This window comes from Rhinoderma darwinii, chromosome 7 (assembly GCF_050947455.1).
Source record: "Rhinoderma darwinii isolate aRhiDar2 chromosome 7, aRhiDar2.hap1, whole genome shotgun sequence".
Classification (NCBI taxonomy): Eukaryota; Metazoa; Chordata; class Amphibia; order Anura; family Rhinodermatidae; genus Rhinoderma; species Rhinoderma darwinii.
The window spans coordinates 2,371,473-2,398,671 of NC_134693.1; the positions used below are offsets into that span (position 1 = coordinate 2,371,473).

At 46.1% G+C, this 27,199-nt stretch overlaps 1 protein-coding gene and 1 long non-coding RNA gene across 2 annotated transcripts in view; one reads left to right on the top strand and one right to left on the bottom strand.

The window, feature by feature from the left end:
• ERI3 (ERI1 exoribonuclease family member 3) overlaps positions 1-27,199 on the bottom strand; it is a 220,788-nt gene that overhangs the window by 83,023 nt on the left and 110,566 nt on the right. The window contains exon 7 of the mRNA XM_075832560.1: positions 11,798-11,897. Coding sequence (XP_075688675.1) covers positions 11,798-11,897 — 100 coding nt within the window. The remainder of the gene's footprint in view (positions 1-11,797; positions 11,898-27,199) is intronic.
• LOC142657005 (uncharacterized) lies at positions 14,828-16,392 on the top strand. Its single transcript, XR_012849782.1, has 3 exons — positions 14,828-14,914; positions 15,253-15,313; positions 16,135-16,392. It is a non-coding gene; the product is annotated as an uncharacterized LOC142657005 (long non-coding RNA).

The following is a 27,199-nucleotide window of genomic DNA, read 5'->3' on the forward strand; positions in this document are numbered from 1 at the left end:
TGATGATGAAGATGGCGGTGGTGATGATGATGATGGTGATGGTAGTGATGATGGTGGTGGTGGTGATGATCGTGGTGGTGGTGATGATGGTGAAGATGATGATGGTGGTGATGATGGATGATGATGATGAAGGCACAAGGCGAGCAGATGAAGGACATTGAATATTTCTAGCGGCCCTAGTGAGCGACATCTCCATGGAGGGGACCCCGCAGCCCTGGGAGAATGGAGGCGATGACAGGCAGGGAAGTGGTTAATGCGCTGACCGCTGGTAGACGTGAAGTGCAGGGTCACCAGTAAATGTGCGCCCTCCACCCCCCTACCCAGGGCTGGAGCTGCGAGTAATAATTTGCCTGACATTGATTAGGCCGTGTGTGCAAACATCGCGGGGAGAGGAGATAGGAAGCCGACAGCAGCAGATCAATGATAGTTACAAGTGCAGAGACACCTATTCACCCCCACCCAGGGGGGCGCGCTCCCGCCTCACCACACGTAGGCGCCCCAATGTGCAGAATATGCCCATTGTTCAAGGTGAAGAGCCAACATGACAGCAATACAGAAGATGGAAAACTAACCCTCCTACCCCCCGACCAAATGTGACAACACCGACAGCGCTGTGTCCGGGAGCCCCCAAAGACCCCGCCGCAGACGCATCACAAGGATTCATCTGATCATCACCGCCTAGGAGGGGCCCAGAACTCTGCTCATCCTGAGCTTCCTGGTTCATCAATTGAATGACAGAACTACAGTGAAGACTGACACACAGGCAAAACTGTGGAGGGAACAGAGAGAGCGGAGTGACAACCAATATGGCAGCTCTCGGAGACCAGAAACACCCAGAATATTATATTTCCAGATCATTCTCTCTGTAAGACGCAGCCGACGACTAATTTATAAGGTCAAGATTAAGACATTTTATGTTTCAATTCCTCACCATTGTCAAGATCTCTGTTTGAAGTCAGTGAAGGGAACTATTCTAGTTTACGTCCAGAGACGGAAAACCGGTACATACCGAATACTTCTCACAGCTGAGCGTTTGTTACAATTGTATCCAGTCTAGACAATCCTCTGTGAGCTAAACAGCCTGGACTCCAAACTGATACATTTTATCTTCACAGATACATTGTAACAAACTGTCAGGACAGGAGAGAGATTTGTGCTGCTGATGAGAATATTCTAGTCTGGATATCATTGAAGCAAACCCTCAGCTGTGAGCTGGAGTACTTCACAATGGGTTTTTGAGCCCCTGAATGCCAACAAGAATGTCCCTGTTCACTGACAGCAAACAGAGTTCTAGATAATGGTGAGGAGTTGAACTTTTCATTACACAATGCTGAAGCTTTATTTACAGAAGACGGGACCGGCCCTTTAAGCAGTTTGTTAATCATTTTGCGGCGGTCGCTCCCGTATTGCGGCAGTGTCTGGTAACGCTGGACGCTCCGCAGCGCTCAGGAACAGGAGGATGTGTCCCCGAACACCTCACACCACAGCCGACAGGTATCCTAATTATGTGATAGCTGCCCCCCCACCCAGCGGACACATGGCAGCAGCATAAGAGGCGGTGGAGGTGGCGAGGGAGGAGGGGGCGCTGTCAGCTCTTCTCCGCCCTTTCATGCTGTCCTCCCGGCTGTGACACCTCTCCGGCTGGTTAATGAGAAACATGTCAGTGAGTTAATGTGCTCTGACTGGACGCTGATGGACCGTTGTCCCACCTGCCATTGTCTCTTCTCGCCGCCGTCGTCCCTGGCTGAGCACGGGTTAAGAGACCTCTGTACTGACTGTATGACAGGACACGACGAGGCGGGACATGAGCTTTACATCACCTGCACTGGCTCCGAGGATTCAGGTGTGACCTTCAGTGCCCCCGGCTGACAGCGCTAAGTACAGAGGGGTCTCCACCAGAAATCACCGGGCGGCGGCTGCTCCATGGAAAGTGTTGGCGAGATTTATCCTGAGTGTTGTGAGAATTCAGGAGTCAACAGAAATTGCGCACGTGGTATAAAATATTTGCTGCAACTCGCTGGGCCGGTCAGACACAATGATGACCGCACCTCGGGGCTGCACCAACATTCGGCGCGTGTTACGACTCCTCAGCCGCGCCTCTTTCCGTTTTTCAAAGGATGTAGAAAGTGTGAAAAACACATGATTAAATTTGGCGAAGGACACGCTCCCCATTTTTTGGCGCATATTGTTTAGTCAATCTCCCAGTTATATCAAGAGGGAAAACAGACACAGTCCCGGTTTTGTAGTCGGGTTCTGGCCGAGCTTAATTTGGCGCATACGCCTCTAGAATAGAATGAAGAACAAATCAGCGCGGTGAGAACAAACCGTCACAAAGCCAAACCAGTCTTTTAATTTGAGGCAATTTACAAAGTGGCGCACGCTCCATAATACACACCAGAAACTTCTCGCCGTGACGCCGCCGCCGCACGTATCTGAGACACGTATTATAGTATTCAGCACAAGAAAAAAGTCCATAATAAAGATGGTGCAATTATCACATTATATTTAGCTCCTCCCCTTTGATGCAAGAATTAAAATGGCGCACAATACGCCAACGCAACGTATCCTAATATCAGATCGCAGACGCTCCTGTTTTTGATGCACGGACACGGTGTCACAGTCCTGTACGTTGCCCGCCCCTTCCTCCAGGGCACCAGGCAGACACACAAGTGACGGGCACCACACAGTCCTGATCTAACGGGCGTCACTTACCAGGCACCAAAAGAGGCAATATTAAAAGGTAAGAGACGTAACGACCGCGTGCGTTCCCGCCACCATGCGTTGTGTAGAATATTGCGGTCAGGTTCAGTTTCATCCCACGGAGCATGCCCGGGTATCCTTTATTTGGACTCCACACATGAGAATCTCTGCAGACCCCAGGATGTTTATATGGCGGTACGTAACGGATCTGGATCATACGGAATACATTTGTCTGCACGAGTCCTCAGGGAGATTTGCCATTCCGGATTCTGGGAAAGTTGTGTGATAACCATTGTGCGAGCTGTATTATCTGGTATATTGACTGTCACTCAGCTTTTCCGGAAACGGACAAAACGAAGGAACAGCAGACAAATATCGGCTGGTTGGCGCCGTTCATCCTGTATATTGTGCGCCGCTCTACGGGCGTCCGGCAGATAACGTCTCTCTCCTGCGTTCTGGGCTTTGCTGGGATCGTCTCCATCTGACGGATCGTGGTCATTACAGTGATGTGCGTCAGGGTGACAGGCAGTGACCCCGGAGTGGCCCAGTGGACATCAGTAGCCACAGCAGGAGGAGTTCAGGGGTCCCCGGGGGCCGCAGAGGTGTCAGTAGATGCCCCGCACTCCGTGTCTCAGCTCATGCACTTAGTAAATGCGTTTCCCTCCCTTTTCGCTCGTTTCATGTCAGCGCAGAAGACGATGGCGGCGCTCCCCTGGAAAATAAATAGGAATGTGCGCCCGGCGAGGACGCTGCCGTTTCCCCCAGTAGTTAATTAGAATGGTGTCACTAAGTGAATGCAGCTCAGCCTGCACCCTGACAGACGCTCACCTCTGACCCCGGGGGTCCCGCACACAATCCACATCAAACTACTGCAGTGTGACCCTTTTAACACACACAGTAAACTCCCGGCACATCCAGTTGAAGCTCATTAAAACTGTCTACTCTCCGAGCATCCCATTAACCTCTTCATTCAGAGAAAATCCTGCACAAGACATTTATTCTGCCTCCTCTGCCGGGCCTAATTAATACTCTGCATTTGTGAACAATATACCACCCTGACCCCCCGGACCTCCTAGAAGGACAGCAGCCGAGACCGGGAGCAAGGGGTGTTGTAAGGGGCGATGGCTCCGAGGGTGACAATAGCTGCAAGAATACCGGCAACCCAAAACAACAACCCCCTGCACACAAACACACAGGTCTCATACAACGTTCCTATAGAGAGGAGCCGCAGTCATGAGAGTGATGGGGCGGCCAAGGTCTGTGATCACGCACCTCCGGCGATCCCGCTCACAATCTGCTATTTCTTTGGAGGTCGGGGGCTGAAGTGCGTCTCCAAAGCATCGCCCGGAACTCCAGGACAGGGAAGAGAGCGGCGCTGCTGCTACCGCCGTGTTTATCTTACAGAGGATTGTCCACACTGTAACAAACCCTCAGCTGTGTAAACAGGACTAGGTCAGGATGGTATTCTGTATCCTAATACACAAAGTATATGGGAAAGTTGGGGAAGTATGCAATATTAATAAGCCCCTGAATTGTGACTCGTCCTTTTTTGTGGAAAGTTCAGAAAGGATAGAAAACGTAAAGCGGGAATATTGGTCTGTACGTAAAAGGTATCGCTGTAGGAAGACATTGGGGGAGGGGATGTGACAGGCTTTATGGCTAAACCTCCATGGAGCGCGCAGTGACGGTAAATTACGGATTGAGGTTTGTTATAAAACGCTGCAACAAACAGAAAAGGCAGCAAATAATAATGGGGTCCTAAATATGGGGGGCGGAATCCATCGTGACATTAATCAGGATATCGAGGCGCTGGGTGTGCGATCGGCGATACGTTTTATCTATAACTCAAGACAATTATTTCTCGCCGGTGGTTGATGAAGCAACATTGATTTACTAAAAAATAAAAGCTTTACAAGGTGTAGAAAGTTATTGTTATTAAAAGGCGGATTCAAACTTTTTATTTTTTCAACCCTTTTCATTATTTTTCCCTCTCCGTATAATCTGATAACCGCATGGATTCATGAAGAACAGGTCGGGCTCGGTGTCTACGAGGAGGGAAGTGCAAATCTGGATGTTGGTCATGCGGCTGATGGGATTAATCTCGATTTTGCAAAAGCATTTGAGTAGAGGAAACCACAAGTCTCTACTATGTAAGAATATGTAACTATATGTGTAACTATGTAAGAATATGTAACTATATGTGTAACTATGTAATAATATGTAACCATATGTGTAACTATGTAATAATATGTAACTATATGTGTAACTATGTAATAATATGTAACTATATGTGTAACTATGTAAGAATATGTAACTATATGTGTAACTATGTAAGAATATGTAACTATATGTGTAACTATGTAAGAATATGTAACCATATGTGTAACTATGTAATAATATGTAACCATATGTGTAACTATGTAATAATATGTAACTATATGTGTAACTAAGTAATAATATGTAACTATATGTGTAACTATGTAACTATATGTAATACGATGTAACTGTGTAACTATGTAACTATATGTTTAACTATGTAATAATATGTAACTATATGTGTAACTATATGTGTAACTATGTAATAATATGTAACTATATGTGTAACTATGTAATAATATGTAACTATATGTGTAACTATGTAATAATATGTAACTATATGTGTAACTATGTAATAATATGTAACTATATGTGTAACTATGTAAGAATATGTAACTATATGTGTAACTATGTAATAATATGTAACCATATGTGTAACTATGTAATAATATGTAACTATATGTGTAACTATGTAAGAATATGTAACTATATGTGTAACTATGTAAGAATATGTAACTATATGTGTAACTATGTAATAATATGTAACCATATGTGTAACTATGTAATAATATGTAACTATATGTGTAACTATGTAATAATATGTAACTATATGTGTAACTATGTAATAATATGTAACTATATGTGTAACTATGTAACTATATGTAATACGATGTAACTGTGTAACTATGTAACTATATGTTTAACTATGTAATAATATGTAACTATATGTGTAACTATATGTGTAACTATGTAATAATATGTAACTATATGTGTAACTATGTAATAATATGTAACTATATGTGTAACTATGTAATAATATGTAACTATATGTGTAACTATGTAACTATATGTAATACGATGTAACTGTGTAACTATGTAACTATATGTTTAACTATGTAATAATATGTAACTATATGTGTAACTATGTAATACTATGTAACTATATGTGTAACTATGTAATATGTATAACTATGTAACGATATGTATAACTATGTACTAATATGTAACTATATGTGTAACTATGTAATACGATGTAACTATATGTGTAACTATGTAACTATATGTATAACTATGTAACTATGTGTAACTATGTAATAATATGTAACTATGTGTAACTATGTAATAATATGTAACTATATGTGTAACTATGTAATAATATGTAACCATATGTGTAACTATGTAATAATGTGTAACTATATGTGTAACTATGTAATAATATGTAACCATATGTGTAACTATGTAATAATATGTAACTATATGTGTAACTATGTAATACGATGTAACTATATGTGTAACTATGTAATACGATGTAACTATATGTGTAACTATGTAATAATGTGTAACTATATGTGTAACTATGTAATAATATGTAACTATGTGTAACTATGTAATAATATGTAACTATGTGTAACTATGTAATAATATGTAACTATATGTGTAACTATGTAATAATATGTAACTATATGTATAACTATGTAATAATATGTAACTATATGTGTAACTATGTAATAATATGTAACTATATGTGTAACTATGTAACTATATGTATAACTATGTAACTATATGTATAACTATGTAACTATATGTATAACTATGTAATAATATGTAACTATATGTGTAACTATGTAATAATATGTAACTATATGTATAACTGTAACTATATGTATAACTATGTAATAATATGTAACTATATAATAATATGTAACTATATGTATAACTATGTAACTATATGTATAACTATGTAACTATATGTATAACTATGTAACTATATTTATAACTATATGTATAACTATGTAATAATATGTAACTATATGTGTAACTATGTAACTATATGTATAACTATGTACTAATATGTAACTATATGTGTAACTATATGTGTAACTATGTGTAACTATGTAACTATATGTATAACTATATGTGTAACTATGTAACTATATGTATAACTATGTACTAATATGTAACTATATGTGTAACTATATGTGTAACTATGTGTAACTATGTAACTATATGTATAACTATATGTGTAACTATGTAACTATATGTATAACTATGTACTAATATGGAACTATATGTGTAACTATATGTGTAACTATGTAACTATATGTATAACTATGTACTAATATGTAACTATATGTGTAACTATGTAACTATATGTGTAACTATGCAACTATATATAATAAGATGGATCCGTGAGAAAGGATAACCTCGTTATTTATTACCAGTAACAATACTATGTTTGGGATCTATGGTGGGCTCCCTGTTTAAGGTGTAAGCACATTATAACCGAGGACGCCCTGTATATAACCCCGGTATTAAGAACTGTTTACCATTACGTGCTCCACATCCTCTGCCCTCCAGGAGTGACCCTCTAATTGCCCCGTTCGTCTCCTTCGCATTTCACAGTCCCTGGCGTTTTGCAGATTGCGGATTATTGTAGAAAAGTTTGTGATTTGAGAAGTTTCTGGGTTGTGGGTCTGTCGGCGTCTGCAGGTTGGGAGAGGTCTCGGCTGCATATATGGAAATGAGCGGGATAGAAGCCATTATCTGCCGATCCCTCTATTCTACACACAATGGATAGCGTCGCTTCCTCCGCCGCGCAGGTTACGTCTGCCATTCACACAAATCCTCTTTCTTTTCAGCTTTGCTCTTATCTCACCATCTCCCCTGTTTTCTATTATACAGAAGGTTTTTGCTTTTATTCTTCTTCAAGGACAAGCAAAGAAAATGATGGGAGAGGTAAAGGCGTCTTCTTTGCGTCTGCAGCGCTCCCGCCATATTCCTCTACCCATGACAGACATTAAACGCTTTTCCATCAGTGAAATCCTCTCTCCATCTTCTAGATGGGCTCTCGCCTCACAAGACTCCGCGGATGATAAATACACAAGTTCAATATAAAAGATTAGACGTTAAATCTTCGGCGTGATGCGGTGGAAAGTTACGACAACTCCAGTCTCGAAGGAACTTTAGGCTTTCTCCATAACACCCCCCGAGTCTATACAATACAGTAAACCTGCAATACCCCAATAATCCGGCTCGTGTCCTAATCATGCGTACGATGCGGTGACCAATAATATTTAAGGTTGTTACTTCATGCTGATGGCGCGGATTGTGTAACTTCATGCAATCCTACAGGACATGGGTTTGGGTCACATGGGTAAGCAGCGCGATGTGGGGTGATATTTACCAAAAGTCATTTCATATATTTATTCCAAAAAGTACCAGATTATTGGAATTTTTCTGATTTAGAGAGAACGTTGAATGCTCAAAAATAAAGAACCAGATTTCCAGCCTGTATCTGGGGAGGAGCCATTACATTATTCATCCTGCGCCTCCTGTTTCACCAATGGACGGCTAGAACTACTGCGAAGACTGACCCAGGAGCAGAAGACCGTGATGGGGGGGTACATAGAACTGTATAGGACACTGCCGAGGACGACCCAGGAGCAGAAGACCGTGATGGGGGGGGGTACGTAGAACTGTATAGGACACAGCCGAGGACGACCCAGGAGCAGAAGACCGTGATGGGGGGGGGTACATAGAACTGTATAGGACACTGCCGAGGACGACCCAGGAGCAGAAGACCGTGATGGGGGGGTACATAGAACTGTATAGGACACGGACGAGGACGACTCAGGGGCAGAGGTTTCCGGGTCGCGGGGCAGAGGTTTCCGGGTCGCGGGTTAGAGGTTTCCGGGTCGCGGGGCAGAGGTTTCAGGGTCGCGGGGCAGAGGTTTCCGGGTCGCGGGGCAGAACTCCTCCACCTCGCGGGTCTCATGGTCTCTGTCCTCACTAGACGGATGTTGTTGCCTTGGTGGATCCATCATGCAGGACAAATGATCCCGGCTGCCTAGTTTCATCCATTTCTAGATTATCTGGCCCGGCTCATGATGTCATCAGCCATTATGCGCTCTCCGTTAGATAAATACCCGACTTACATCATCTGCCCATGACATGCCAAAAACCTCCAAGCGGCCGGGCTCAGGAGTAATGTCCGAGATCCATCACCGGCACATGCAGAAAGTGTTTATTTCTCAGCTATTACTTATCCCAGCAATCACCTGAGCGTCCAGCACCGCGCCGCCATCTCCACAATACGGTCACCGCGATGGATGAGCTCGTCTCTGCCTAATGTGTCTGAGGAAGTTACCAATAAATGTGATCAGCAGGTGAAGCCGGTGACTGACTCCTCGGATAGAAGAGCATCCCCCATGTCCAGGTCTGGTCTTATAGATTGTATATAAGTCACTATCTCTGGTATCTCTGCACTATGAGGACACAGCTCAGTCTGAAATCCACCTCCTGTCTTATCAGAGGCCCCCTCCCCATACTTTACACTGCAGCTCTACCCCATTAGAGCAGAGCGATGATCAGTGACTCCGGCTCAGCTGCATTGTCTTTTGGAGTCTGAAATCTACTCAGTCTCATTAGAGGCGAAGGCTGCTGCTCTGTCCCAATCCCATGCTTTATACTGCAGCTCTGCTTATTCAGCTTGGTTTATGTATATGAGCAGGAAGTCAGCAGGAGAGGATTATAAACTACAAGTAACTAAACCCCCAATAAGAAAAAGATCAGGAATCTGCCGCACATGGACCGAGGGGAGGAGCCTAACTAAGAGGGAGGAGCCTAAGCAGCGTCCTTTAACATTCTAATAGTAACGATAAAGAAAGCGCCAGCGATATTTCACATGACGGGTCATTTATAAATCATTTCGTCTCCGCAGAAGCAGCATTTATTGTTACCGCGGCTCATGGTCGGCTGAATTCTGGCTGTTTCTCCCAATATGGTCCAGAATGGGTGAGGTCGGAGTATTAGGTGTCGGGGGAGGAGGAGGGTCTCGTCCGGTGATGTCCCGGGACATAGAGAGACTTCTGGCTGCGCTGCATTAAGCTGCGGTAAGAGGCGGCGGCAGCGCAGGGACGCCATACCTCAGTGTCACCACCGGACTCCATTTCAGGGGACGATATTAGTCATTTCTTGGATACATTAACTGCATGAAGCATCAATTAAAGCATTGATTGCAGAAGTGCTGGGAACTCTGAGCGTGTAATGGGCTGCGTCCCAAGCTGCGGATGGAGGTAGAAGACACTCAGACACGTCGCACGCGGCCCGGCTGACGAGTGATTGATATTATGACTCAATTATAACTGGAAACCCCATAACTGCCGGGTCACGCGGGCCGCCATGTGAACCCATGACCAGACATCTCACCCAGCGCTGCCAGGCAGAGCCCCGAGCCAGCGCGCCAATCTCCCCCAGACAATTTATGAACAGCCACGGGTGATCTGCTGAGGGCCGGCACATAGCGAGCGAGGGGTGTCAGCGTGTATATATATATATATACACACACACACACACACACACACACACACACACACACACACACACACTCTATAGGGGGAGCCTGCTGCATCACTACTCACACACGATGCTGCAAGGTCTATTATGTCAATGGGAGCCGATCATTGGGGCCCCCAGAGGGCCAGCGCTCCGTCTGCTCTCAGCTCTCCACGCACAGACTTTATGCGGAGTTTGTGTTTATACACATCAACCACATTGGGCAAGCAGAGCTGTAGTGTAAAGCATGGGGACAAATAATACAACTAGTGGTGGATTTCAGACTACCACAGACTCCACTAGACATTGCAGCTCACATCAGCAGACAAAGAGAACGAGGCTTGAATTTTCCTTTGCATTTATTACTTTTAAGAGGTGACATCTGAAACCAGAACATCTGCAGGGCATTTGGATTCACGTTCCCTGAGGTTTCCGATCAGCCGTCTTTTATGACAACCCGAGTGTAGAAGGGCAATTATGGGGAATGCGCTCACAAGCGGGACCAGCGAAATGTGTTCCTCTGCGTGACTGCGGTCATTCTGTGCGGCTGCGACGCGTCCCCCTCGCTGACACGACGTGCGGATGTGCGGGGATTCTGTGCGACGCGTCACATGAACTTTAACAACTTTTCCCATTCACTGATGACTTATCCCGAGTTGCTGGTGTGACGCCTGGACACGTGATTCAGGTCATGTGATGAGTCTGCACCGTAGATCGCACGGACAATGTCGCCTCACGCCGGCCTCATATGTAAATGTACGTGGAGAACATGCGCTACCATCCCCCAATCATCAATATCATTACTTATCGCCATCACTAGGGTCATTTTTACGTAGTTTACCCAAGGTGGGAGCAGAGCGGAGACACAAGGTGCGGAGCGCACAATCAAAATATCATATAGAGGAGGCAGGGAGGGTGGAAGTCGCCCCAAAATCAATTAGAGGGGTGCAGCGGGCGCGTCGTCAGTTAATAGCGCTGATTCCACCGCATGACGGTGCGCTGGGTAATAAAGGACGTTCATATCACAGCGCAGGCGCCAGGTCTTGGTGTACAGGGTGCGGTTAGATCCTGTGTGCGGCGGCCGGTCACGTGGGCGCTGTCAGCGATGGCACCTCCAGGGCTCTCCCCACGCGCCATTTAAATGGATGCCCGCTCCGAGCCCAAACCAAATTTTAATGCAAGTCCTGTCAATAACGCTGGGAGAGCCATCCCTCAGAACAGGCTCACTAATTAAATGCTGCTGAGATTTAAATAATTCATCTCCTTAACGTATATTGATTGGAGAGTTTTTGCGGTGAGAGGCTGAGAACAAGAATTAACCCTTTCCGTGGTGAGGGACGCACGCCGCGCAGTGGGGCGAAGAGAAAACTCGAGTCTGCAAGACAAATACCAGGCACAACGCTAAAGAGCTCAATGTACAATCCTGACTACAGGCGGCGGCACTCACCGATCCCGCTGTGGGGTCTCCCTATGTGCTGCAGGCTCATGCCCTTATTCATATCTAGGAGTCCGTTCTTAGGCCAAGTACCAATGGCGAAACTGTAAGCCTGCGAAGAGAGAGAGAGCAAAGTTACATCACAGCCAATGATCTGCCTCTACAGAGAAATTCCTTCAACCTGACGTCAATGGAACCCGAAAACTGTCAGATTATCAAACATTCTGGATTATTGGACGGTCATTGTAAAGAGTCACTTGTAAGGGCAGAGAACCTTCCGGAAGACCCAGAGCCCAGACTATGTTACCCCACAATCTGCTGCTTCTGGTGAGTATCACGTTATATTGCAGATCTCTGCTGGAAACAAGTGCTGGACTATGAGACCTTCTGGATGGTTAAATGCCGGATTAAAGGAATTTCACAGAATTATACGATTTAAGCAAAATGTGCACCAAGAACCTCCCATGTAACGTAGAGAGAGTATAGCGGCCCTGTACAATACAAGATTACAATGTATATATATATATATGTGACACTCTAGAACCTCCCATGTAACGTAGAGAGAGTATAGCGGCCCTGTACAATACAAGATTACACTGTATATATATATATATATATGTGACACCCTAGAACCTCCCATGTAACGTATAGAGAGTATAGCGGCCCTGTACAATACAAGATTACAATGTATATATATTATGTGACACTCTAGAACCTCCCATGTAACGTATAGTGAGTATAGCGGCCCTGTACAATACAAGATTACAATGTATATATATATATATGTGACACTCTAGAACCTCCCATGTAACGTATAGAGAGTATAGCGGCCCTGTACAATACAAGATTACACTGTATATATATATATATGTGACACTCTAGAACCTCCCATGTAACGTATAGCGAGTATAGCGGCCCTGTACAATACAAGATTACAATGTATATATATATGTGACACTCTAGAACCTCCCATGTAACGTATAGCGAGTATAGCGGCCCTGTACAATACAAGATTACAATGTATATATATATGTGACACTCTAGAACCTCCCATGTAACGTATAGCGAGTATAGCGGCCCTGTACAATACAAGATTACAATGTATATATATATATGTGACACTCTAGAACCTCCCATGTAACGTATAGAGAGTATAGCGGCCCTGTACAATACAAGATTACAATGTATATATATTATGTGACACTCTAGAACCTCCCATGTAACGTATAGTGAGTATAGCGGCCCTGTACAATACAAGATTACAATGTATATATATATATATATGTGACACTCTAGAACCTCCCATGTAACGTATAGAGAGTATAGCGGCCCTGTACAATACAAGATTACAATGTATATATATATATGTGACACTCTAGAACCTCCCATGTAACGTAGAGAGAGTATAGCGGCCCTGTACAATACAAGATTACAATGTGTATATATATATGTGACACTCTAGAACCTCCCATGTAACGTATAGCGAGTATAGCGGCCCTGTACAATACAAGATTACAATGTATATATATATGTGACACTCTAGAACCTCCCATGTAACGTATAGCGAGTATAGCGGCCCTGTACAATACAAGATTACAATGTATATATATATATATGTGACACTCTAGAACCTCCCATGTAACGTATAGCGAGTATAGCGGCCCTGTACAATACAAGATTACAATGTATATATATTATGTGACACTCTAGAACCTCCCATGTAACGTATAGAGAGTATAGCGGCCCTGTACAATACAAGATTACAATGTATATATATTATGTGACACTCTAGAACCTCCCATGTAACGTATAGTGAGTATAGCGGCCCTGTACAATACAAGATTACAATGTATATATATATATGTGACACCCTAGAACCTCCCATGTAACGTATAGCGAGTATAGCGGCCCTGTACAATACAAGATTACAATGTATATATATATATGTGACACTCTAGAACCTCCCATGTAACGTAGAGAGTATAGCGGCCCTGTACAATACAAGATTACACTGTATATATATATGTGACACTCTAGAACCTCAGCTATTTCTGGGAAGGAAGGGTTAATAGGAGTACGACCACCATCATCATTTATGATAGGGGACCGGTGAGGTCAGCATCCAGGACCCATTCGCAGCAGTTCCATGTCTCCCTCTCATGCGGTTTCAGTGACCGCAGCGTCCGTGAGATGCGCTGCGGAGATGGACTGTTGGTGACATTACCGCTGAGTTATCAGACATCAGAGCCTCCCCGCCATTAAGATCATATCTGACATTTGTGCAGCCGTCCGCGGCTCCTGTCATTGATCATAATAAAATCTTCCTGCTGATGGGTCCCCGGGGGGCGATAAGTTAAGTGTGACAAGGAGAAGCACAAAGCCGTACAAATCCCGTCTGCCTCATCCTCATTTACCTTTTCATTGTTCTTAGATTTTTCTTCAGGTCGGGTGCGAAGTTAAAAAACGGACGGATCAGTGAGAGGAACAGAGGCCGAGAAGTGGACAGATCCCAAAAAAATCCACAATCCTTCATCCCCCCTCCCCCTAGACCTCAGGACCTAGCGCCGGTGGGGGAGCCGGTTCCTCAGGGTGCGGCACAATTTGTGAACAGCCGTGGATCTGTGGCATGGACCTCTTTGGTCCCTGTTCAAAAATCCCTCTGATGTGGTCACATCCCGTCATGTATGATGTCATCACTCGTTACAAGTACAGTATGATGATGATTATTTGGATAGTGACGTAGCTCCACCTAGTGTGATTACATCATAGTGCAGCTCGGGGGGTCGTATGACATCACACGTTGCCACCTGTATTATTACTCCCCATCCTTCCTCCTCTGGGCACAGACAACGAGTCAAGGCCTCGCTGGAGCAGATAAATAAACAGCTTATGGTAAATTCTTCCGTCTGGCGCTCAGGCGGTTTATATTTTCGCCGTCCGCTGCCATAATAAGATACAGTTGTTAATAGGAGTTGAGAGACACCAACTTGGCAGCAGATTTCCCAGTTTAATTTGTAAATCGTTTTCCCCCGGCATGGAGAGAAATGGCGCGCAGGCCCCACGCAGATTGAAATGTAAATTGCTTGGGAAGAAGGTTGAAAAGGGAGCGGAGAGGACTGGATGTAGCAGGTACGGAGTCAGACGGCTGGCACGGGCGGACAAAGGATGTCGTCATGCGTGCAAGGGGTACAATATGGATCACGGGGTCCGGGGGAGGCAAGAGGAGACGGGTGAAAAGAATCAGCTTCATGGTGGTCTAGGGGGTCTCATGAAAGGAAAATGCCAAGGAAAGAGCTGGCACCGGGTCAATCCCCCAGTCCTCACTTTATTCCGTTACTCTTAATGTATCTGAATCCAGACACTCAGGCAGCAGCAGGCAAAGGGGGTCAGGGCCCCGGGCCCCTCACCATCCTCCTCTTCATACATTTCATTTATCTGTTGCATTTTTTCCCCTTTTTGCCGTACAGATTATGGAGCGCTGCATCTGACCGGAAGGGTTTTCATGGGTCTTCGGGCAACGGCCAAATGGTGAGTCCAGCCCTGGGTTACGATACATCCATCCCACCAGCCCATAACTGTCCCCATGTTTATTCCCGCCGGGGTGTTTGCTAGGATAACCCTGTGGCTACAATCCCGGCGTCACAGGATACAAATATTGCAGCGTCCCATTAAACAGCGTGACGGGTGCAGCGCTGCATAACTGAAACCACCGCTGGCAGGTGTTGTGACTTGCTGCATCCCAGTACCATGAATGGCGGCCACAAGCCCCGCCCAAGGCGTGGCAAAGGACTGCGACAATACGGTTTATCACATGCAACGTAAAGCTACGGCAAAGATGCAAAGTGTAGCCTACAGCCATCCAGCGGAGGGACGGGGCACCATGAGCGCCGCAAATATGGCGTCTAATGTGTCACAAAGACAAAAAATGGCGACGCATGAGCGAAACGATGGCAGCAGGATGGAGAGCAGACCCCGTATAAGCAGCGATGTCATGAGACGGCAGCCAGATGGACCTGATCTAAAGGCGGCTGATTGGACGCGGCGTCTCCGGTAATTCATCAGCTAATAACGCCATATTTGCGGTCTCTTACTTCCCTGTTAGCACATAATTAAGTGGCGCGTACGTAACACTCCTCCGCAGCCATTTCCCTTCCCTCTTAGCCAAACAGGCGGCTCTGCGGATAATGAATAGATAACAGCGATAATCCTATGGGGAGATGATTAGCAATTAAAACTCCTAATTAAGTCTGCGCATAATTCACTGGAATTACAGTTTATGTACACAAAGGGGAGCGCGTTCCGTGTTGTCGGTCCTTGTATAAATATGTTGTGATGTCTTTATTGTTCAGGGTTTTCCCCGGTCAAGACCTCGACCCGCGTCAGACGCAAAAAAAAACAACGCAGCGCCGGATGTGACACGTCAATGGTGGGAAAAAGTCTATTGCGAGATAGAAGACGAAAAATGTACCAGGACCCGGCGGCACAGACGAGGACTGGAGCACAAATCCAGCACCTAACGAAGGACATCAGAGGCACGAGGCGCATTGTGCCTCGGTCTCAGGGACGGCGTTATAGACATATAAACCACCCCAGAGGCTTTCCGTATTCATAGGTTTATTGTAACCCCTTATTGTCTGCAAGGTATTAGCGCCACGTGTAGATGACGCCGCAGAGCTACGCGAGCCCAATATAGCGAACATCTCATTCTAGAAAAGTTGGGTGACCAGCAATAAGGCACGTTGCCCAGTGACAGAGCGATTTGCCATGTTCAGCATTTGCTATTCAAATTCTAGGAAAGCTGGGTGATGGGTAATCTCTATACCTGTGTGCCGACAACCAATATGGCCACCATTACAGATCACACCGCTTTTCTTGAGTCCTGAAAGGTAAGTATGCGTAGGGTGCGTGGCATGTATCATTGCTAAACCAGTCAGATTTGCAATTCAGGAGTCTAGGAAAGCTGGGTGACAACGTGACAGAAGTGGATTTACTAGATTATTGTTATTTTAGGGGAACTTGCTCTTTACGATTCCAAGGTCAGTGCGGGAGACGCGCCCGATCCGCGGCCCCTCGGATGAAGGTCAGGTTGTCACGTTATGAATATTCAGCGCGCGCCTGCAGGATCGATCGCTTTTTAATTGTTTTTTTCCTGGGTGTCGGAGGGAAGTGCCGCGGGCATTGATCAGCTCCAGAGGGGGCCGCTCACACTTTACGTGAGATAAGAGGAGGAAAGGATCGGGAAGACGACAGACGAAGATTAGCAGTGAAGACGTCGCCTCTCGTGTGTCGCAGCACATATGACACGGAGAAAAATATAAATCATAAAACCACGCGGCACGGCGACGATCTGACCGCGGAGTCATAATGAAGTGTTAATCAATAGCTTCAAATGGTTTCATTTATAGTCGAGCAGTTTTCATACCGGTCATAAATGGCGCGATCTCCAGTAATCGTCATAGAACTTTAAGGCGAACAAACTACCGGGTTAAATATTGAGGCCGCCCCGAGCGCTGAAGTCGCGAACCTTCATTTTATTGCGGACTGAGAAGTTATAGTCACAGCGGCTGTAAATATACAAGTCATGTCGGTCACATTCACCACAGACGCACGGACTGACGCTCCGAGCGCGAGTATCGGTGGATCATCAGCAGGTCATCTCAGGGGAAGTCGCACCCGCCAGAACTTGAGACGTTTCACCTCTAGGACCCAACAAATCTTAGATAAAATAACACAGAATGTACTTGTCACAGGAGTCTCGTGGGGGGGGGGGGGGGGAGGGGAATCACCGGCGATTGATATTCATCTAAATGCAAATGTAAGAAACGGAGACTAAAGGCACGAAGAGCGAGGACCTGAAGGAGGGAGCAGAAAAATATCAAGTCCCCCACATATCACTGATCAAAGTTACTGCAGCTTCATAAAAAACAGTCACTCGTAAAAACTAACAAAAGAAGACGTTGTGTATGGTCCATATAGAATAATAATATATAACTACAGTGAGCGCAGCTCTGAAGTATAATACAGGATAAGTAATGTCATATATGTACACAGTGACTCCACCAGCAGAATAGTGAGTGCAGCTCTGGAGTATAATACAGGATGTAACTCAGGATCAGTACAGGATAAGTAATGTAATGTATGTACACAGTGACTCCACCAGCAGAATAGTGAGTGCAGCTCTGGAGTATAATACAGGATATAACTCAGGATCAGTACAGGATAAGTAATGTATGTACACAGTGACTCCACCAGCAGAATAGTGAGTGCAGCTCTGGAGTATAATACAGGATATAACTCAGGATCAGTACAGGATAAGTAATGTAATGTATGTACACAGTGACTCCACCAGCAGAATAGTGAGTGCAGCTCTGGAGTATAATACAGGATGTAACTCAGGATCAGTACAGGATAAGTAATGTAATGTATGTACACAGTGACTCCACCAGCAGAATAGTGAGTGCAGCTCTGGAGTATAATACAGGATATAACTCAGGATCAGTACAGGATAAGTAATGTCATATATGTACACAGTGACTCCACCAGCAGAATAGTGAGTGCAGCTCTGGAGTATAATACAGGATGTAACTCAGTATCAGTACAGGATAAGTAATGTAATGTCTGTACACAGTGACTCCACCAGCAGAATAGTGAGTGCAGCTCTGGAGTATAATACAGGATATAACTCAGGATCAGTACAGGATAAGTAATGTAATGTATGTACACAGTGACTCCACCAGCAGAATAGTGAGTGCAGCTCTGGAGTATAATACAGGATGTAACTCAGGATCAGTACAGGATAAGTAATGTAATGTATGTACACAGTGACTCCACCAGCAGAATAGTGAGTGCAGCTCTGGAGTATAATACAGGATGTAACTCAGGATCAGTACAGGATAAGTAATGTAATGTATGTACACAGTGACTCCACCAGCAGAATAGTGAGTGCAGCTCTGGAGTATAATACAGGATATAACTCAGGATCAGTGCAGGATAAGTAATGTATGTACACAGTGACTCCACCAGCAGAATAGTGAGTGCAGCTCTGGAGTATTATACAGGATGTAACTCAGGATCAGTACAGGATAAGTAATGTAATGTATGTACACAGTGACTCCACCAGCAGAATAGTGAGTGCAGCTCTGGAGTATAATACAGGATATAACTCAGGATCAGTGCAGGATAAGTAATGTATGTACACAGTGACTCCACCAGCAGAATAGTGAGTGCAGCTCTGGAGTATTATACAGGATGTAACTCAGGATCAGTACAGGATAAGTAATGTAATGTATGTACACAGTGACTCCACCAGCAGAATAGTGAGTGCAGCTCTGCAGTATAATACAGGATATAACTCAGGATCAGTACAGGATAAGTAATGTAATGTATATACACAGTGACTCCACCAGCAGAATAGTGAGTGCAGCTCTGGAGTATAATACAGGATGTAACTCAGGATCAGTACAGGATAAGTAATGTAATGTATGTACACAGTGACTCCACCAGCAGAATAGTGAGTGCAGCTCTGGAGTATAATACAGGATGTAACTCAGGATCAGTACAGGATAAGTAATGTAATGTATGTACACAGTGACTCCACCAGCAGAATACTGAGCTTAGCTCTGGAGTATAATACAGGATGTAACTCAGGATCAGTAATGTAATGGATGTACACAGTGACTCCACCAGCAGAATAGTGAGCGCAGCTCTGGAGTATAATACAGGATGTAACTCAGGATCAGTACAGGATAAGTAATGTAATGTATGTACACAGTGACTCCACCAGCAGAATAGTGAGTGCAGCTCTGGAGTATAATACAGGATAAGTAATGTATGTACACAGTGACTCCACCAGCAGAATAGTGAGTGCAGCTCTGGAGTATAATACAGGATGTAACTCAGGATCACTACAGGATAAGTAATGTAATGTATGTACACAGTGACTCCACCAGCAGAATAGTGAGTGCAGCTCTGGAGTATAATACTGGATATAACTCAGGATCAGTACAGGATATGTAATGTAATGTATGTACACAGTGACTCCAGCAGCAGAATAGTGAGTGCTGCTCTGGAGTATAATACAGGATGTAACTCAGGATCAGTACAGGATAAGTAATGTAATGTATGTACACAGTGACTACACCAGCAGAATAGTGAGTGCAGCTCTGGAGTATAATACAGGATATAACTCAGGATCAGTACAGGATAAGTAATGTAATGTATGTACACAGTGACTCCACCAGCAGAATAGTGAGTGCAGCTCTGGAGTATAATACAGGATATAACTCTGGATCAGTACAGGATAAGTAATGTATGTACACAGTGACTCCACCAGCAGAATAGTGAGTGCAGCTCTGGAGTATAATACAGGATATAACTCAGGATCAGTACAGGATAAGTAATGTAATGTATGTACACAGTGACTCCACCAGCAGAATAGTGAGTGCAGCTCTGGAGTATAATACAGGATGTAACTCAGGGTCAGTACAGGATAAGTAATGTAATGTATGTACACAGTGACTCCACCAGCAGAATAGTGAGTGCAGCTCTGGATTATAATACAGAATGTAACCCAGGATCAGTACAGGATAAGTAATGTAATGTATGTATACAGTGGCTCCACCAGCAGAATAGTGAGTGCAGCTCTGGAGTATAATACAGGATCAATACAGGATAAGTAATGTAATGTATGTACACAGTGACTCCTCCAGCAGAATAGTGAGTGCAGCTCTGGAGTATAATACAGGATGTAACTCAGGATCAGTACAGGATAAGTAATGTAATGTATGTACACAGTGACTACACCAGCAGAATAGTGAGTGCAGCTCTGGAGTATAATACAGGATATAACTCAGGATCAGTACAGGATAAGTAATGTAATGTATGTACACAGTGACTCCACCAGCAGAATAGTGAGTGCAGCTCTGGAGTATAATACAGGATATAACTCAGGATCAGTACAGGATAGGTAATGTAATGTATGTACACAGTGACTCCACCAGCAGAATAGTGAGTGCAGCTCTGGAGTATAATACAGGATATAACTCAGGATACGTAATGTAATGTATATACACAGTGACTCCACCAGCAGAATAGTGAGTGTAGTTATTCTTCCGTTAGTTATGTTGGTCACAGCTATTAGATCCTGGGTGACAACCTCTTATACAACGTATTCGGAAAATCTTCAGATTTTTTTTCACATTTCTTTATGTTGAGGTCAACATTTCCAGTTTTCCCCTCATTCTGCACTCAATACTCCATAATGACAACGTAATAACAGAATGTTTGTTCTTTGATAACTTATTGAAAAGGAAAATTTAAAATCTCCCATTTTATAAGTCTTCAGCCCGGTTACTCAGGATCAGGCAAAGCCCCTTTGGCAGTGGCTGTGTTGTCCCCCCGAAACTCCTGCGTGGTCTCCCTGCCACTCCTGCGTGCCCCCCCCCCCCCCGACACTCCTGCGTGGTCTCCCTGCCACTCCTGCGTGCCCCCCCCCCAGACACTCCTGTGTTGTCGTCCCCCCGTCCGTACCCCCGCCACTCCTGTGATGTCGTCCCCCCGTCCGTACCCCCGCCACTCCTGTGTTGTCTTGGCGTTGTGCTTAGGGTCATTGTCTTGTTGGAGGATGAACCTTCAGCCCAAACTGAGGTCCAGAACTCCGGATCAGGTTTTCATTAAGAAGATCTCTGTATTTTGCTCCATTCATCTTTCCCTCAACCCTGACTGGTCTCCCTGTCCCAGCCTGAAAGCACACCCCCAGCATGATGATGCTGCCACCACCACCACGTTTCACTGTAGGGCTGGTATTGGGCAGGTGATGGGCAGTGACTGGTTTCCTCCAGACAGGACGCTTAGCACTGAGGCCAAAAAGTTCACTCTTGGTTTCCTCAGACCCCAGGATCTTGTTTCTCACGGTCGGAGGTCCTTTAGTTGCTTTGTTGTAACCTCCGGGCGGCTTTCATGTGTCTGTTACTGACCGCTCTGCCATAAAGCCCAGACTGGTGGAGCGCTGCAGTGATGGTCGATCTTCTGGAAGTTTCTCCCATCTGCACACAGGATCTCTGGAACTCAGACAGAGTGACCATTGGGTTCTTGGTCACCTCTTACCAAGGCCCTGCTCCCCCGATTACTTAGTTTGGTGGGGCGGCTCTGGGAAGGGTCCTGGTTGTTCCAAACTTCCCCCATGTAAGAATTATTGAGGCCTCTGCGCTCCTGGGAATTTTCAGTGCAGCAGACACTTTTTTGTCCCCTTCTCCAGATCTGTCCCTCCACAATCCTGTCTCTGAGCTCTACAGGCTGCTCTTTCTTCCTCATGGCTTGGTTTTTGCTCTGATATACATTGTCAGCTGTGAGACCTTATATAGACAGGGGCGTGTCTATCCAAATCATGTCCAATCAAATGAATTTACCACAGGCGGATCCAATCAAGATGTAGAAACACAAAGATAATCTAGAGAAACGGGAGCTAAATTTCAAGTGTCATATTAACGGGTCTGAATATTTATGTCCATGCGAAATTTGAGTTTTTCATTTTTAATAAATTTGCAAAAAAAATGCTAAAATTCTGTTTCCACTTTGTCATTATGAGGAGGAAAACTTGAATTTGTTTTCTTTTAGCACAAGACCTCAACATAACAATACGTGAAAGAAGTGAAAGGGTCTGAAGACTTTCCGAATGCTCTGTAGCCGTCACTCCAGTAGCCTCGGGAGCTGTGACTCAGCTTTTTATAGACCCTGAATGGCACATAAGTCTGTACTGTTGTGCGGAGTTCTCTTCCCCTTTGTTTCCACTGTTCCGCCTGTATAATTGTCATAGTTGACATTGTATTTATGAACCAGGAAGCTCTGTATGAAACCGTACGGGCTGCAATTAACTAGATCAGGGAATTGAGGGAGGACGGTGATTATCACGAATAAGATGAATCCACGATCTGTCATATTCTCGGGGGATAACGCAAAGCTCGCCCTGTTTTAAGAGAACACTCCTGACCCTCTGGTTATTTCCACTGAACTTGTGTCAAGATGGAGCTGCCGGTCGCAATGCAAAAAACATCAGAACAATAAAACTCCGACAACACCCCCCCCCGCCACCGCCACACAAGTCACAAAAAGCAAAGGGGAAAATGGCGACATGAAATGGTCCGAAATTCCATTTATCAGGACAAATAATGAAATAACAATCTGCGCCCATCAGCCTTAGGAAGGGCGGCCGTGATTTAAGGTTCCGGTGGCAGGAACGCGGGTATAATGGGTGTTTACTCATGCAAAGAAAAAAATGTGTGAGTGATGTCGGGGGAGAAGATTGCCGTAACTAGTGAAGAATAACACGGCGCTCCTCCGTCACATCACACTGGAATTTCAGTAATAGATTCTCGGGCTGACACTCCATTCGATTGGAAGGTGATCCTCTTTATCCCATCACATCAAATATTAAACGCCTGTATTAGCGCCGTCACCTTCGCGGCTTATTCCGGCTGCTTTATTTTATTCATCCTGTAATGGTTTCAGCCATTCTGATATTTTCAATGTTATCTAAACAGGCGGTAATACACTGGGGCTCTTATCGCTTCTGCATTGTACGGAGGGGGGGTGCAGACAGTCCAGGCGCCTTTTCTTGGCCGCTTCTCCCTGGCTTTCAGCGCAGCTTGGAGGGAAGACGGAGGGTGGAGGACAGGAGCCGGGACCAGTTTGACGGATGCCTTTCAACAAGGGCAGTGTAGCTTGTCAGAGCCTGAGTGGGAGATGAATTGCAATATCTATTCGGGCTGCCGCTGGATGTCACGCAATACGGTTTAATATTCCCAGATAAAGCGGCAGAGCCATCGCAATCCTGACACCACAGTAATTTGCTCCAGTCCTCACCCCTCCCCCGCCCCGCCATCACCGTTATCCTGCACCAGCAATGACAGACCGAGAAGTGTAGAATTACTGGATAATACCACCATGCAAATTACTGTCTGTATAAAGGGGAAGACAGAGGGGGAAACACGCGCCATCAACTAAACATACAGGTGACCCCACTGCCCTCTATACAGCAGGAGAACTCATCTGGGCAGTCATGTCACATGACATCAGTGATTGGGACAGATAATAGTGATGTCACTGCACAGGGCATGATGACATCACTGAATGTGAGGGGGTCAGCTGACTGTCCGAAGAGGTTAATGGTGCAGACAGTAATCCACTCTGCCCACAGACTCAGGCTGGAGTCCACCAAAAGGTCCCATTACCTACAGTATGAGGGGTGAAGAGGCGCTCCTTGGCCCATTTTGCGCCGCCGAAATGCACCGTCCACCTCACCACTGACTGTAAAGCTGCCACTGGAATAGATGATGTTAACGATTATCAGCGGATGATCCCCAAATAGTGATAAAATACAATACAACAATTTTCCACAGGGGAATTCGTTCTGATTGTTGCAGAAATCTTTCTAATGTTCGCCCCTTTGTAAATGCTGCTCCGAGGCCTTGGATCCGCACTTATCTCCAGAACGGGTGTCCCCCAAACTCCGTCCCTCCTGGTGTGGCGGGCGCTGCCTCCAGACAGAGTATAAATAGAGAGGTGGTCGCGGTTCTTTATTAACTTCTATGAATATAAAGGTTATTCTGACCTAACTAGAAATCAACCCTTCTATATCGGGTAGGAGAAGCGGCGCCCTGGTTCCATTCTGCGGCAGCGGGGGGGGGGGGGGAGCAGGTGCCTGGACTTCAGGGAGCCCTGGCTGCATTGTGCCTCGTGCCTCATTAGTTCAGTGCCCAGCCATGTGTGGCAGTTCTCCCCTTGTTCTTGCCCCCCTCCCCCATCTGTGTATCTGGGAGCTTTTCCATTAGCCCCTTTAATATTCTGTCACCCGGCGCAGGCTGCCATTACATCCGAACACTGATCGCCCTGTGAAATTACATTGCTGAAATAGAAGTGTGTATAATCAGGCGGCGCCATGCGCTGTCAGCCCCGGCAGCGTCGTGCCGGAGAGGCTTATGGATGGATCTGGCGGCTGCTACAAGTGTATGTGTGTGTGTTCCACCCGGATTACACATATATTACATGTATTTATCCGCACGCTCCTCGTCTCCACTCTACTCTCTGTTTGCCAAACATAAATCGGCGTCAGGTTAACTCATTTGCTGCTACAATAGTCAGATATTTATTCTCTGGGATCCCTGTAAACCCGGGTGATGTTCTCATGCAAGGTGGAGAATAGGCTGCCAAATGAAGGCATGGCAAATGAAGGCATGCAGAGGCATGGAAGGAGCCGGGACGCCATGTTACCGGCGCGGCCGAGCCAATCACCGGAGCTCTGCCACTCCAGAACAGGGGGTGCACACAGGGGCGCAGCAGAGGTAACTGGACCCCCAGGAATGACAGGCTAATGAAGAGGATAGTAAAATGCTCCAAACAGGAAGACCATGACATGGGACGGCGCCAGGCGCCGGGGTCCGCGGGTAACTTCACTACCAAAAACCTGCAATCTAAGCAAAAATTCAAGGACCCGCCGAGTCTTCTATAGATAAAGCTTCATCATTGTAGAAAGAAAAGTTCTGCAACTTTAAATAGACTTTGTGTTTCAACACATTTCACAAGATCTCTGCTTGCTGTCCGATAATAACAAAACATTCTTGTTTACATCCAGAAGCTGAAAGATCCTAACCTAATGCTGCTCACAGCTGAGGATTTGTTACAATCTATCAGTATACACAATCCTTTGTGAACTAAACACAGCAGTAGCGCAAATCTCTCTCCGGTGTCTGATGGGGTTCGAATACTCCGAACATGCAAAACCCTTCACTGATCCAGTGTACAATTGTATATACTAGTAATACGCGGTGTTATACTTTACTATACCACATGATCCTATGACTGCAGACCACCGCTCTATAACACGGGCCGCAGACCACCGCTCTATAACACGGGCCACAGACCACCGCTCTATAACACGGGCCGCAGACCACCTCCCTATAACACGGGCCGCAGACCACCGCTCTATAACACGGGCCGCAGACCACCTCCCTATAACACGGGCCGCAGACCACCGCTCTATAACACGGGCCGCAGACCACCGCTCTATAACACGGGCCGCAGACCACCGCTCTATAACACGGGCCGCAGACCACCTCCCTATAACACGGGCCGCAGACCACCGCTCTATAACACGGGCCGCAGACCACCGCTCTATAACACGGGCCGCAGACCACCGCTCTATAACACGGGCCGCAGACCACCTTCCTATAACACGGGCCGCAGACCACCGCTCTATAACGCGGGCCGCGGACCACCGCTCTATAACACGGGCCGCAGACCACCTCTCTATAACACGGGCCGCAGACCACCTCTCTATAACACGGGCCGCAGACCACCTCTCCATAACACGGGCCGCAGACCACCGCTCTATGACACGGGCCGCAGACCACCGCTCTATAACACGGGCCGCAGACCACCGCTCTATAACACGGGCCGCAGACCACCGCTCCATAACACGGGCCGCAGACCACCGCTCTATAACACGGGCCGCAGACCACCGCTCTATAACACGGGCCGCAGACCACCGCTCTATAACACGGGCCGCAGACCACCGCTCTATAACACGGGCCGCAGACCACCGCTCTATAACGCGGGCCGCGGACCACCGCTCTATAACACGGGCCGCAGACCACCTTCCTATAACACGGGCCGCAGACCACCGCTCTATAACGCGGGCCGCGGACCACCGCTCTATAACACGGGCCGCAGACCACCTCTCTATAACACGGGCCGCAGACCACCTCTCTATAACACGGGCCGCAGACCACCTCTCCATAACACGGGCCGCAGACCACCGCTCTATGACACGGGCCGCAGACCACCGCTCTATAACACGGGCCGCAGACCACCGCTCTATAACACGGGCCGCAGACCACCGCTCCATAACACGGGCCGCAGACCACCGCTCTATAACACGGGCCGCAGACCACCGTTCTATAACACGGGCCGCAGACCACCGCTCCATAACACGGGCCGCAGACCACCTCTCTATAACACGGGCCGCGGACCACCTCTCTATAAAACAGGCCGCAGACCACCTCTCTATAACACGGGCCGCAGACCACCTCTCTATAACACGGGCCACAGACCACCGCTCCATAACACGGGCCGCAGACCACCGCTCTATAACACAGGCCGACTGCTTTATAGCTCTACATGCAGCAGGGTCATTTAGATATAGACACATAATAGTGGCCCCTACATATGAATATTCAGCCACTTGGGTGTCTTTCAGGGACCCCGTCCCCTCCTGCACCCCCACCATTATCCACAGTGCTGCTCTTCAGGACCAAGGAGCGCCGCAATACAATCCCTAATTAACCTCGCCTAACGATGGTGATTGCAGTTTTCCACTCAATTAAACAGCACAACAATCCTACAGGGACGTGGACTGTGATC